This window comes from Cicer arietinum, chromosome 1 (genome assembly GCF_000331145.2).
Source record: "Cicer arietinum cultivar CDC Frontier isolate Library 1 chromosome 1, Cicar.CDCFrontier_v2.0, whole genome shotgun sequence".
NCBI classification, from domain to species: Eukaryota; Viridiplantae; Streptophyta; class Magnoliopsida; order Fabales; family Fabaceae; genus Cicer; species Cicer arietinum.
This window is the reverse complement of record NC_021160.2, coordinates 8,895,144-8,910,607: the sequence shown is the minus strand read 5'-3', so window position 1 is coordinate 8,910,607 and position 15,464 is coordinate 8,895,144. Positions and strand designations below refer to the sequence as shown.

The window sequence follows — 15,464 nt, the reverse complement described above, 5'->3', positions numbered from 1 at the left end:
GGGTGTGGATGAAGAAACTCGAACCCCGTTGCGGGAAAGGATGGAGTCTAAATTTTACAACCGCTATGAAACAAGGGCATGCATGTGCGAGTTTTTTCCGATTAGTCAGATGCAAAGGTGGATGAGACAAAATCCATCTCTAAGTCGTCTCGCTTGTTGCCATGTGTAATTGGAGGTGAGAGAGAATCATACATTGTTTAAAAAGTAACATTTTGATGTTCAAAAGATTGTTATAGTTGAGATGGACTTTACTCATTCGTTCACAATTTAATATAAAGTTGCATGGGATCGATCAATGATTTTATGATGATCCCAGAAGTACGTGGTCAAAGTAGGGCACCGTCTTGGTCCCACATTTCACTCTACAAATAATTCTCCCCACAACCATACTTGATATTGATTTATTTTTTTTAAAAAAAATTAATAAATATCACCGTAATTAATTTATATATCGGTGAAATCTCGAGTTTAAGTTGATATTTATCAGTTGAATTAAAATTTAAAAATTTTGATATTAATATTTTATTATTTTTATAATTGGATTTTGTTTTGGTCTTAATATTTTAGAGATTGTGTTTTATTTCTAAAAATTGAGTCTTTAATAAAAAGAAAGTATAATTTTAATAATTAGAGATGATTGACAAAGATTGAGAGATGTTTGCATTAAGAGGATCGAAACTCACAAATATCTATCATTAATAAACATAAATAAATACAAATATTGAATAAATATTTGTCATTGATATATACAAAAATATGAGATACATATTTTTCAATAATAAGTTTTTTTTTAAAAAGTACAAAATAAACATTTATCAGTGAAAAATATTAAAAAAAAACTTAGAAAAAATATTTATAATTAATAAATATAAAAAGCACGTAATTAATATTTGTCAAATAACACGGGATAAATATTTATAATGATAAATATAAACAAAACTGATAAATATTTATCACTGAAAATATTGGACAAATATATGTTATTGGTTTATAAAAAAATACAAAATGAATATTTAACAATGAAAAATATATATAAAAAACAGAGGATGAATATTTACCACTAATAAAATAAAAAATCACAAAATAAATATTGATCATTGATACATAAAATGATATATGTGAAACATATTTGTCACTAATAAATTAAAAAAAGAAATCACTGAAGAAACACTTATCACTGATAAATATAAAAAACACAAGACTAATATTGATCATTGATACATAAAAACAGTACGAGACAAATATTTGTCGCGGATAAATATTATAAAAAATGAGATAAATATTTATCATTGAAAAATATTTTAAAAAATGAGATAAATATTTATTAACGATAAATATAAAACACTAAATACATATACATTTTTTTATTTATTAAAGACAAATATATGTTATTGATTCATAAAGTAACATGGGACACATATTTAACTATGATAAATATAGAAAAATACGGAACAAATATTTACTACTAATAAACATCAAAAACACAAAACAAATATTTTCGTTATTGATACATAAAAAATAAATATATGGCGCATATTTGTGACTAATAAATTATAAAAAATCACAGGATAAACACTTAACATTGATAAATATAAAAAATATATGACTAATATTTATCATTGATATATAACAACAAATATTTTTCACAAATAAATATAATAAAAAAACATGGGATACAAATTTATTACTGAAAAATCTATAAAAAAAAATTATGAAATAAATATTTATGACCGATGAATATAAACATAATAGACATATGTTATTGATTCATAAAAAAACACATACACATATTTAACCGTGAAAAATATAAATAAATAAAAAACACAAGATAAATATTTACCACTAATAAATATAAAAATACACAAAATAAATATTTATCACAAATATATAAAAAAAAATATGTGGTACATATTTGTCACTTATAAATTAAAAAAAAATACAGGATAAACATTTATCATTGATAAATATAAAAAACACAGAACTAATATTTATTATTGATATATAAAAACAATATGAAACAAATATTTGTTACGAATAAATAGTAAATATTTATCACTGAAAAATATAAAAAACACATGACAAAATATTTATCACCGATAAATATAAAAAAAGTATGAGATAAATATATATTATTAATGCATAAAAAAATACATGATATATATCTGTTACCGATAAATATAAAAATTACGAGATAAATATTTGTTATTAATACATAAAAATAACACGGACAAAATATTTATCACAGATAAATATAAAAAATATGAAAAATTTGTTATTAATTTTTAGATTCTACTTCTTTAGCGATAGGGGATTTTAAAGAAATCAAAAAATGAATATGAAAGCAAGTTATTTCATTTACCCTTTTTATTTTTTATAATCATATATATATGTATATTGATTTTGTTGATTAAAATCATAATTGAATAACTATTACAATAACAGTAAGATGCTCTCAAGTACATTGCCAATACCGAACTATGCGTAGAAGCAGAATGTTAAGCTCTTTTGACAGCAAATGCACTTAATTTGACAGGAAGCAAAAAATTGCTTTAGCAAACAAATAATAAAGTTCTAAAAGAAACTCTCAATACAAAGCTTTATACATAAAGCAGTGAGATGAAAAAAAGCAAGGTAAGGTGAACATCTGCTACCTTAAGAGGATTCTCTCTACAGTCTCACTTGCTTGTATCTTAATTACGTTGGAACAAGTTAAATGTTTAAACTACTTGAATATGAATAAAGTTAAAAATATTGATTATGTGGATAAACTTATATATTTTTTAAGTTGTTGTAAATAAAATAAAATAAAAACTTATATATTTTTTTAAATTGTTGTAAATAAAATAAAAAATATAGACAATTTATAAAATTTGATATAAACGTTTTTTTGAAAGATTAGTACGAGGAATAAATTATTGTAACATTTGATGGAGTTTCTATTGATAAGAAAATTTCAGTTAAACTAACTGTTATGAAAATTGAGATAAATGACTGATTGTGTAAACATAATGTATGTTAAATGACTAAATCGAGATAAAATAAAATAAAACTACTTAATGTATAATGTATGTTAAATGACTAAATATAATGTATGTTAAATGACTAAATGGAAAATGAATTCTATACATACAACTCATAGTTTTAATGAAGTGGCTCAAATTGGATTAGTTGGTAAATAAAGTATTGATGGCACATAAATTTGATTGTTTTATTATAATAAATAGATAAATGGATATAATAACTCAAATGAAATAATTTTTAGAAGTTAAGATTTTTTTTAACTAAAGTACATAATTCATTTTTTAGCATATTCGTTTCAAAAAAAGAAATCATGATTAGAATAGTTAAATATTTTATTGATTAATTCTAAATTCTAATAATATATTATAATATAAAACACAAAATATTAATTGACTAACGAATCAAATCATTCTTTTTAACATATTTCACAACTTTAACCTAAATTTTACAACGAACTACAACATCATACAACATCATGGTTATTATCATAAATCAATCCTCCAACATCCAATACAAGTAATCTATGCACACAAGAGGACCCAACAAACCAAAGTTCATCATCTAATGTAAAGAATTATCTAATCTTGTTTTGTTACAAAAAGGAACTAAAGTTATTGTTTTACACGGAGTATCCATGCTTGCAATGTATGGGATCCAAATGAAAGTCACACCCTCTCTAATTTTTTTAATAAAATTACAAACTTAGAATTCCAACAGAAGATCTTAATTAAATTATAAGATAATGCACATCGATATATTAAAATGATCTAATTTAATGAAATATAATAATTAATATTTTTTGAAAATAAATAAATTATTTTATATTTTAATTCAACTAAAAAATATTACATTATTAAATTAGATGTCATTTTCAGTTTAAATTCAAATACATGCATATATACCTACCTGAGCTTATAATACGAACCAAAAAAGAAATTAGAAAGTGAGAAAGAAAATAAGTTAGAAATTAGAAAATGGAGAAAATTAAGTAACAGAAGACGAAGAACAGTGTCATACATATTCAGCTCCGACAACAACCTTTTTTCTCTTTCTTCCCCTCCCGACACACCCATCTCCAAAATCAGGTAAATTTCTCATCTTTTCTTCTTTTTCTCTCACCCCCTGTTTATGATTTTCATTTTCTGTTCACAATCACTAATTCAACATTAACTGTTTGCTCGTGTGGTTGGTGACTTTAATGTTGTAGGTTATGAAGTTGTTGTGTTTGTGGTGAGAGTTGAAGATTTTTTCATAGTTTTTTCTTCTGTGTGATGGCACAAAACTTAACGGGTCAGCTTGTTGGTTCAGAGATACATGGCTTCCACACTTTGAGGGGTACCATATTTTGTTGAAACTTAACCATAATCAAGTTTCAATTTTGAAAATTTCCATTTTTTGTTCTTATCTATTTATTATACACTGGTTTGGTTTTATTTATTTAATTTTGTTTGGGGTGGAGTTACTTTGATGTGTAATTGTTTGGTTTGATTGCAAGTATAGTTTGTTTTAGCTCCTATAGATGTGAGTTTGTAATTTTCAATGCAACCTAGGAGTGAAAAATAAAGTGTTGTTTGGTTGTAGATGGTTTTTTCAGGAACAAGTGTGAAGTACTTTTCTTACCTATTCTAGAAAACAACAAGGAGTATGGAGTTTTGACATTTCTGTGATATTGATTTGTAGTTTAAACTAGTCTCAATTTTTTTTTTTGGGTGGGAATTAACTACCATGCAATCTTTGACAATTCAATTAAGGGCACTAGTAACCTATGCAGCACCAACGCATATGTTTATATTCAATCACTTTCATTTTTTGAAAATTATTACCAGTATTCATGTGTTAATGTCGTGTCAGGTGGTCGTGTTTGTGTCAGCGAGTAACAAAGTAAAAAAAAGGTGTCATGACAACTCTCCTATGTTTTGTGTTGTCTCCTTATATTAGAAGCCACTATTCCCTTGTTCTTTGATGGACTTGGGTCTGAATTGGCTTCTAGCTTAGGGGAGTTTCTTAATTAAAATAGGTACTTGGTTCTTCACTTACTCAGTTTTTATAGGTGGTTTTGAAAAAGCTCGAGAAGAAAGCTTCAAAAAAGATTGAGATTTTAACTTATGTTGAAGGCTTATCCAAAATACTCACAATATTCTTTTACCATATATCTGAAATACTGGACTGACTTCAGCTTAGCTGAATTCCATTGAAATATTGTTAGAACAAATTAAATGTATTGTGTTTGCTAAAATAACAGCGAGTAGAAGTAGAAACCAAGCTGGAAAAATTGTTTCTTGTAGTGAGTTAACACGCATAAGATTTAGCATCTCATACAACTATTGGTTGCAGAGTATATTAATTTTGTGACTTCTAATATGGTTTTCGAACAATATTCTTGCAACATAAAGCTAGATGGTTCATGACTTTACAGTGAATCGGTCGAAAGGCTCCATAAGTACCTGAGTTGACAAACTAGCACACAAATGGTGGTTTTAGTTCGGCCATATTAGTTGCAAATTGCAAACTCGTGAAAGGAAGTAAAGTATTAAGAGTATGGATGTGATTTTGTGGTTTTAAATTTTGGCTTAAATGGTATAGAAACTTGTATTTTTAAAGCTGACAAAATATATATATTTTGGGTGTTTCTTTTGCTGCTTTCTCACACTGCAAATATCACCACTGCTAACAGCTGCATAGTTAATGCGACATATTGATAATCTCTGTCTATTTGTTGTTCTAAAATAGTTTATTTTTATTTTTATATATATGACTCAGACCTGGATGTTGGGGATACCTTGGAGGAAGCAAAAAGCAGATGGCTTCGTCCTAATGAGATTCATGCGATACTCAGCAATTACAAATATTTTACTATCCATGTCAAGCCATTGAATTTGCCCAAAAGTATATTGCTAGCAGAAGCAACTTGAAATTTGTCGAGTAGATATATATACTACATATCATCAATTACATTTGTTTGTGTCTGTTTCAACTTCTATTTCATAATTTGCATGCAACATTTTGATTCTTCCACGAAACATTTTGATTTTCTTTCAGATTCCAAAGTATTTCATGATTTGCATTTTGTGTAATGTATTTTAAAGATTGCAAACGTCTAGACCCTTCGGTTCTTGTTGAAGCTTTTCTTTACAAATAGTAAAAAGAAAGTTAAATAGAAAAAGTGTACATGTATATTTATGCATTGTTCAACTGTACGTGTCATGAACATAAAGTTTCTATTTGAATTCTGGCATTGTTCCTCCGTAGATCTATTAAATGGAATTTTGATTAGGTGGTTACTTTGCATCTAAATGACAAGTTTTCACCTTATTATGAATTACATGATGTGAACCAAGATTTGATAATCAGATGCTAATTTATTATAATGTTGTGTGTAAAACAGGTGGTACTGTTGTACTATTTGACCGCAAGATGCTTAGGAACTTCCGGAAAGACGGGCACAACTGGAAAAAGAAAAATGATGGGAAAACTATTAAAGAGGCTCATGAGCACTTAAAAGTGAGGGTTTTAACTTTCTTGGGTGTTTATTTGATGTTTCGTGGTATCAAGTAGTGTATTGAACATAGTTTCTTGAACACATATCCAGTGGCTTTTAAGTGTTTCTTCCTACGACTTTCGTTATACTTGATTCTAATGTAAGTTTGAGTCACTATTGATTAATTTATCTGATTGCTGACACATTTTCTGTTTATTCTTATTCCCCCATCGATCAGGTCGGTAACGAAGAGAGGATCCATGTATATTATGCACATGGCCAAGATAATCCAAGTTTTGTTCGAAGATGTTATTGGTTACTTGATAAGTATGTATATCAACATTTAGCTTAACCCTTAAGGTCTCATTTCCTATATATTATGTATGCATCTTCAAATTTCTTGCCTTTTTTTCCTTCTGTTAAACGGAATAAAAAGAAGTCTATAAATATTAAGGTGTCTTATGATTGTTGTTATTGTTTTTCCTTTCAGGACTCTGGAGCACATAGTCCTTGTTCATTATCGTGAAACACAAGAGGTCGTGTTAATCATTTTGTTTCTTCCCTGTCCTTTAGATTTTCATGGGTTTAAATCACAGCACAATTTAGAAAAAATAACCTTTCTTGCCCACTTTAGAAGAGCCTTGTCTCCCGAGTCACGTGATGGTTGATTGATATGTGTGATTTACGCTTTACCATGTCATCTATTTATTATTGAATAAAACTTTGCTTGCTAACGGTCATTAGGTTTTGGATTGATACAGTCTCAAGGTTCTCCTGTTACACCAGTAAATTCAAATTCAAGTTCAAGTTCTATTTCTGATCCACTTAAATCGTGGATTCTATCAGAAGATTTAGATTCTCAGACCAACGGTGCTCATACTGATGGTGAGATATGGCGTCTAGTTAATTACAGTCAATCTTCTTTCAAGTTATACTCTTTAGGCAATCGATTAAAGTAATATCGGAATCTTTCATACTGAAGATTTTAAGGATTCGTTGGAAAACAATGAGAATCTGGATAACTAGTTAAGAGAGAATAATATGGGCAGTATGCATGTCTTTATACATTGCAAATTATTATTCCACCCACAATTTTTGTCTTCTGCTCATCTTTCCTTAGGAAGCCATGAAGAAGATTAATTTTTTAATTGGTTATGCTATACGAGCACTTAGATACTCGTAATAATTTAAGAAAATAAAAGTGATTGAGTGTAACCACATGTGTCGGTATCAGACACTGACACGTGTTGGACACGCCTTCAATCCGCGATGTAGGTGCTACATAGATTGTCATAGATACTGTTGGTCTCTTTCCTCGACTGTGTATACATATTTTAATTCCTTTTACTGTTTTGGAGATAAGCAGGGTTCAGTCATGAACAAAAGCTTCATGAGCTTAATACACTTGATTGGGATGACCTAGTGGCTTCTAATGTTAATACCGCTACTATACCTAATGGAGGTAATTGTTTGTGCTTTATCAGAATCAGTGGCTGGTTGAGAAAGAACCTTACTATTTTATGCTTTACAATTACTTTTGGCAGGCAGCGAACCGTGTTTCTATCAACAAAATCAAAGCTTACTGAATGGCAGCTTTGGCAATGTAAGATAATACTTTCATTTGTGTTCTCTATTCTGCTCTATGTTGGTGCCTTCTCATTTCATTTATGTTTTGTGGATGGTGTAATGGGGCCATTACTTTCTCTAATATAGGATAGAAAAGTTAATTATGGATAAAATGAGTAAAGCGCAAGTAGGACGACGGGTAAGATGTTTTCTGAGATTCAAAAGAATCAGGAAATAAAAGTATATTAAAAAATGTAGCATGACTGCTCATTCTTTTTGCTTGAGCAGCCACGTTACATTTTTTAATAATCACATATCAAAAGTCACGGCTATCAAAAGAAGACACCTTGAAATGATCTTGAAGCATGGTTTATGTTTTTTATTTTTCACTTTTGAGATTAGTTTCTTTCTTGGTATTCTCTAGGGCTAAGACTTGATTCAATGTTTCCATTATTGATGTTGAAGGAACCGGGTGGATAGTATGTCTCTTTTACACTTATAGTTATATGTGTGCAACTGCAATATAATATAAAGTATATATCACCTAAATTGCCGGTAAAAAATATCATTGCTGATAAATAATCAATATCAATATATATTACATATGAGGTCATTGTTAGTATAGACAAAACTTCGTGGTTTTATTTTATTTCCTTGTGTTTTTCTGCTTCGTTAGTCTTCCTCTTTCTTTATTCTAGCGATACATGCTTTGTACTTGTACTGCTGCTGTTCTAACCTATACAGAGTTTTTATTAACAGGTTGCCGGTAATCCTTCAGCAGAAATTCCTTCTTTCGGTAATGTAACTCCGCCAGAGTCTGGGAGCAGTAATGTTTCTTACTTTCCAGAAAGTGTTAACCTTCAGAAGAATAATGTTGATTTCGTGGACACTTTATCCAATGAAGGCTTGCAAAGTCAGAACAGCTTTGGAATGTGGATGAACAATGCCATATCCGATACACCATGTTCTGTAGAAGTGTCGGCTCTTGAATCATCAATTCCTTCATCTGATCACGATCCATTTTCATCACTGCTGATGGATAATCCGCAATCTTCTCTTCCAGAACAAGTATTTAATCTCACTGAGGTGGCCCCTACATGGGCTTCTTCCACCGAGAAAACAAAGGTTTCCTTTTGCTTTTTCTTGTATGTCTAAATGCAATTAATTATTTTGTTATAGTATCCTTCTTTCTTACTAAATGTAATATTTAGTTTCTAAGTTGATTTCTCAAAATTTTCGTTCAATTCTGGAATATGTTGAATACAAAGAGTATCGAGAGACATTTTGAATAACCCGTGTGTTTCAACTACACAACAGAAGTTCTTTATATAGACTAAGTATTAAACAAACATAATTGACAGTAATACTAATGGGCCGGAATACTTACAACCCATCTAATCTAATTATTTACATTCTAATATAATATTTGAACACTTCCCCTCAAGCTGGAGCATATAAATCAAATGCACCCAACTTGTTACATATATAACTAATTCTAGGACCTCGCAATGACTTTGTCAAAACATTTGCTAACTGATCATTGGAATTGACAAAGCTACTGATGATGTCACCCGATTCGATCTTTTCTCTAACAAAATGACAATCAATCTCAATATGCTTGGTCCTCTCATGAAAAACAAGATTTGAGGCAATGTGCAATGCAGCTTGATTATCACATATTAGTGTCATTGTGCTGACCTCTTCAAATTGAAGTTCTTTCAGTAACTGTTTCAACCAAATGAGTTCACATGTTACTAGTGCCATGGCCCTGTATTCTGCCTCAACACTGGATCTTGCAACAACATTTTGTTTCTTACTCTTCCAAGATATTAAATTTCTTCCGACAAGTACACAATACTCGGAAGTTGATCGTCGATCTATGGGTGAGCCTGCCCAATCGGCATCTGAGTAGCCAACTATCTGAGTATGTCCTCTATCTTCATAAATGAGACCTTTTCCAGGTGCACTTTTGATGTATTTGAGAATTCAGATTACAAAATTCATATGTTCTTGGCAAGGAGAGTTTAAGAACTGACTTACCACACTGACAGCGAAGGAAATGTCAGGACGAGTAACTGTGAGATAATTTAATTTTCCAACCAATCTCCTAAATCTTCCTGAATCTGATAGAGGCTCCCCCTGATTAGGTAAGAGTTTGACATTTGGATTCATAGGAGTATCAACTGGCTTGGCATTTAATAGACCTGTTTCTTCAAGAATATCCATAGCATATTTTCTTTGTGAAATTACAAGGCCATCCTTGGAATGGGCTACCTCAATACCCAAAAAATAACGGAGTTTACCGAGGTCTTTAGTCTGAAATTGGTTTGAAAGATGTTGTTTCAACTGAAGTATTCCTTGCTGATCACTACCAGTTAAAACAATGTCATCCACATAAACAATAAGATAGATGCACCCTTGGGCTGAGTGATGATAAAATACAGAGTGATCGGCTTCACTACGAATCATACCAAACTCTTGTACTACCGCGCTGAATCTGCCAAACCAAGCTCTAGGAGACTGTTTAAGACAATAAAGGGACCTGTGTAGCCGACAAACCATGGTGGAAGACTCCCCCTGAGCAACAAACCCTGGTGGTTGCTCCATATAAACTACCTCTGCAAGATCACCATGCAAAAAATCATTTTTAATGTCAAGTTGATAGAGAGGCCAATGTCGAATTGCCGCAATGGAGATAAACAGTCTACATATGCTATTTTGGCAACAGGTGAGAAGGTATCATTGTAATCCAACCCAAAAATCTGAGTATATCCCTTGGCTACCAAGCGAGTCTTAAATCGATCAATGTTACCATCAGGGCCAACCTTCACTGTATAGAGCCAACGACATCCGACTAAAGACTTCCCATGAGGTAAAAGAACCAGTTCCTAAGTACTACTGCTTTGTAGAGCACACATCTCATCAAGCATTGCTTGCCTCCAATTAGGGTGGGATAATGCTTCACCTGTAATTTTAGGAATAGAAACAGAAGACAAGGAGGACAAGCAAGTGTAATGTAAAGGAGAAAGACGATGATAACACAAATCAATATAATGAGGAGATGGATTACAGGTTGTGCAAATATCCTTACGAAGAGCAATGGGAAGGTCATACTCAAGTGGCAGGGCTGGATCCGGAGGTGGCGTTAGAGGAGAGTCTGTAATGGGAATAGGAACAGACACAATAGAGGATATGCGACAATGCTGATATGTTTGTAGTGGTCGTGGAGGTTGGGGGGCAGACTCGACAGGTTCGATAGGAATATGAGTGGGTGAGATAGGGATAACTACCTGAGGAGGTTCGAGATTAATGTCCTGATGGGTAACTACTTGAGGAGGTTCAAGATTAACTACCTGTGGCAGAGCACATCTTGGAAGATGTAGAAAGGTAATAGAGGCCTTGAGACTCACATTTGACCCCAATCGTCCGTCACGAACTCCGGTCCTGTAAGGTAACATTATCATTAGTGAAAGTAATAATACAGTCATGAGATCGAGTCAATCGATTAATTGAAAGTAAATTAAAAGGGCATCCAGGTACATAGAGAATAGATGCAACTGAGATGGAAGGGAGAATTTGGACAGTGCCAACTCCTTGAGACCGGGTTTGAGTGCCATTGGCAGAAGTTATAGTAGGTAAAAAACCAGATGTAGAGAGTGAAAAAAAGAGACCTTTATTACTAGTGACATGATCAGACGCACCAGAATCAAGAACCCAAGGGCCAAGAGAAGATGAGTGAGAGAGGTAAATAGATGAGTTACCAATGTGTGCAACCGAAGTAGGAGAACTAGAGTTCGGATGACTCTGAACCCATCAGAGCAAATCTTCATAATTTTCCGGGGAGCCTTGTGGAGATGGTGTAGTCTGAATAGTGGCAGAAGGATCAAGTTGAGTTGCATTTATCGAAGGCAAAGGCTTACCATGCAATTTCCAACAGCGATCAATAGTGTGTCCAAGCCGATTACAATGCTCACATTTGGGACGAGGCTTAGAGTTGGATGGTCCTCCACGAGAGCGATTCTGATTATGCCCATGAGATGCAAGGGCAGCAGTGTCACCCGAAGCTGAAGTAATAGAATGCTCAATTGGATGTTTTGCTGGTACTCGAAGGAGGATCGCTGAAGCAGTAGACATATCCGAAACAGTAACAAACCCCAAAATTTGATAACGAGTTGCAGAGTACTCCTGGGGTAGACCATAGAGTGCAAGAAGTATGAAGGTGTTTCGTTGATCCAACTCCTTCTTCTGTTCAACTGGATTACTTGCAGCAGGAGGGAGAAGCTCATTAAAATCATGAAGTGCACTCTGAACGGTGCCAAGATATGAAGAAATACAACCATCGATTGTCTTCGCAGTAATGATATTCAACAAGCGGTGACAAACTCCATAAAGACGTTGTGTGTCGTTAGTATAGAGTGCCTTTGCTTGACTCCAAACCGATTCACACGTGAGATGTGGACGGAAAATCGGTTTAACATCTAGATGAAGTGTAGACTTAATGACACTACACAACTGAGCATCTATCTGTTTCCGTTTTGATGTTTCAGTCACAACCACCTTTTCAGGCTTTTGAGTGAGATGGTCCTCGTAACCTTGACCAAGTATCCATAGTTTGATGTCGGCGGCCCAACATCATAATTTGCTCCATTCAATTTTTCGACAGAGAGAGGAGAAGTGATGTAGTTGGTGAAGATGCTCTTTGTTTCAGACTGAGACGTCATGGTCAGTAAAGAGTGTCAGAAAACGCGTCGAAACCGGGAAAACAGGGGCTGTTTGAATTGGAACTCGTATATCCGTAACTCGAAACTGAAAATTGAGGGCAGATATGGAAGCAAGAGGCCGAGGCGAGTGCCACGGAAGAAGCGACGCTATGGATCTCACGCGCGTGAAGGTAGGAGGCGCGTGGAGGCTTTTCTGACGACGCGACTAAAGGGTTTGGCCGATCTTGGGTGTACGACGTTGCTGGAGTGGTCGTTCGTCGAAAAAAATCGTCGGAGACAGTGGCGGCAGAGCATGAACGGATGGACACAAATTGAGGAATCAGCGTATCAAAGGCAGGGAGGGGGAAACCGGAGTTGAGAACACAGTTTGTGGGAAAAAAATATTCACCGGAGACAGTGGGTCCACCGGGTAGTTGACGATTAGGATTGTTTCTCAACAGGCTCTAGATACCATGTTGAATACAAAGAGTATTGAGAAACATTTTGAATAACCCGTGTGTTTCAACTACACAACAGAAGTTCTTTATATAGACTATGAGTATTAAACAAACATAATTGACACTAATACTAACGGGCCGGAATACTTACAACCCATCTAATCTAATTATTTACATTCTAATATAATATTTGAACAGAATATAAGATGGTCATGAGCTTCAAACTATGAAATCTAAAACTCCACAAGGAATAAGCACTGTTAATTCTTTTTCAACGTAAAAAAATAGCATTTTCAGTATGTGTTATGAGTAAGATTCTGGTACAATCACGCACCTCTTCATGCATATATTTTTAACCAAGCCTGAATCCTCTACTGTTGTTGTATGGTGCAGCAGTTGTAGAAGATCTAGTAGTTTCACAATACTTGCCTTATGATCAACTTGTATGTATGCTACCTTTATTTTGCAATTATAAATGAACATTGGTGTCCCTTTACTTCTTGCAGGTTCTTGTAACTGGATATTTTCATAATGATTATCAACACCTTGTGAAGTCCAATCTAGTGTGTGTCTGTGGTGAGATAAGTGTTCCTGTAGAAATTGTTCAGGTTGGAGTTTACCGATGCTGGGTATCACCACATTCTCCTGGATTCGTAAATCTATTTTTGAGTTTCGATGGTCATAAGCCTATTAGCCAAGTTGTTAATTTTGAGTATCGTACTCCTATTTTGCACGACCCTGCCACTTCAATGGAAGAGACACACAACTGGATCGAGTTTCGACTTCAGATGAGGCTTGCTCATTTGCTTTTCACAACACAAAAGAGCCTTGAAGTCGTCGCTAGTAAAATATCACCAACCGCATTGAAAGAGGCTGAAGTTTTTGCCTCAAAAACAATATTTATTTCCAAAAGTTGGCAACACTTTTTGAAGTCCTCCGACGGAAATAGAACTCCGTATCCCCAAGCCAAAAATACTTTGTTCGAAATTGCGTTGAAAAACAAACTAAGGGAATGGCTTTTGGAACAAATTGTTTTAGGACGTAAAACTACTGAGTATGATGCACAAGGGCAAGGTGTACTTCATTTGTGTACAATTTTAGGATACACTTGGGCTATTTCCTTATTTTCGTGGTCACGCTTGTCGCTCGATTTCCGTGACAAATTCGGATGGACAGCTCTTCATTGGGCAGCATATAATGGAATGTATGATACACAGACACCCTACTTGTTTGAATAATTTTCTGGCATGGGTTAACAGTTCAAGTTCTTTCCTTATATGCAATTTTTTCCTTCTAATCTTGTAATGATGTCTGAACGAACGTACTGTTGTTTGTTTGATTCAAAAAATTTCTTCAGGGAGAAAATGGTTGCAACTCTGTTGTCTTGTGGGGCGAAGCCGAACTTGGTCACGGATCCAACACCACAAAATCCCGGTGGCTGTACTGCTGCAGATCTTGCTTATGTGAAGGGATATGACGGTTTAGCCGCTTATCTTTCGGAAAAGTGTCTGGTAGAGCAGTTCAGTGCCATGAGCTTAGCTGGAAATATTAGTGGTTCACTGGAAACCATCACAACTGATCCGGTAAATCCTGAGAACCTTACTGAGGACCAGGTGTACCTAAAGGATACATTGGCAGCTTACCGAACAACGGCCGAGGCAGCAGCACGCATCCAAGCTGCATTTAGGGAACGCGCGCTAAAATTGCGATATAAGTCTGTTCAATTTTTAAGCCCAGAGGAGGAAGCACGCCAAATAGTAGCAGCAATGAAGATTCAACATGCCTTTCGCAACTTTGAGACAAGAAAAGCGATGGCGGCCGCTGCTCGGATCCAGCATAGATTTCGTACATGGAAGTTGCGTAAGGAATTTCTCCACATGCGACGTCAGGCTATTAGAATTCAAGTAAGAGCTGCTCTCACTGTCTGTGTTATTGTTGATTGTCTTCAATAAACATGTCGTATATTTGCATCTTCTTGAGTTTTTATTATATTTTACATAATCTTGAAAAGCTTGATTGCATATATTTTTGACGCAGGCTGCATTTAGGGGCTTTCAAGTGCGTAGACAATATCGCAAGATTATATGGTCGGTTGGAATTCTCGAGAAAGCGATCCTGCGTTGGCGTTTAAAGAGAAAAGGTTTCCGCGGGCTTGAGGTGAATCCCTTCGAAGATGTGAAAGATGAGAAGCATGAAAATGATGTAGAGGAGGACTTCTTTAAGAGCGGAAGGAAACAAGCG

At 33.8% G+C, this 15,464-nt stretch overlaps 1 protein-coding gene across 2 annotated transcripts in view; it reads left to right on the top strand.

Moving 5' to 3' along the window:
- Positions 1–3,947: 3,947 nt before the first annotated feature.
- Positions 3,948–15,464, top strand: part of LOC101493676 (calmodulin-binding transcription activator 5-like) — a 12,958-nt gene continuing 1,441 nt past the window's right edge. The window contains exons 1-13 of one of the 2 annotated variants that reach the window (XM_073370072.1): positions 3,948–4,106; positions 4,229–4,356; positions 5,782–5,907; positions 6,407–6,522; positions 6,738–6,826; positions 6,990–7,035; positions 7,261–7,384; positions 7,866–7,961; positions 8,044–8,102; positions 8,825–9,190; positions 13,730–14,427; positions 14,581–15,127; positions 15,261–15,464. The exon at positions 15,261–15,464 is cut by the window's right edge and continues 2 nt beyond it. In XM_073370072.1, the coding sequence (XP_073226173.1) occupies positions 4,293–4,356; positions 5,782–5,907; positions 6,407–6,522; positions 6,738–6,826; positions 6,990–7,035; positions 7,261–7,384; positions 7,866–7,961; positions 8,044–8,102; positions 8,825–9,190; positions 13,730–14,427; positions 14,581–15,127; positions 15,261–15,464 (2,535 nt within the window). In that variant the 5' untranslated portion in view covers positions 3,948–4,106; positions 4,229–4,292. The remainder of the gene's footprint in view (positions 4,107–4,228; positions 4,357–5,781; positions 5,908–6,406; positions 6,523–6,737; positions 6,827–6,989; positions 7,036–7,260; positions 7,385–7,865; positions 7,962–8,043; positions 8,103–8,824; positions 9,191–13,729; positions 14,428–14,580; positions 15,128–15,260) is intronic. The other variant, XM_073370074.1, reaches the window with a different exon arrangement.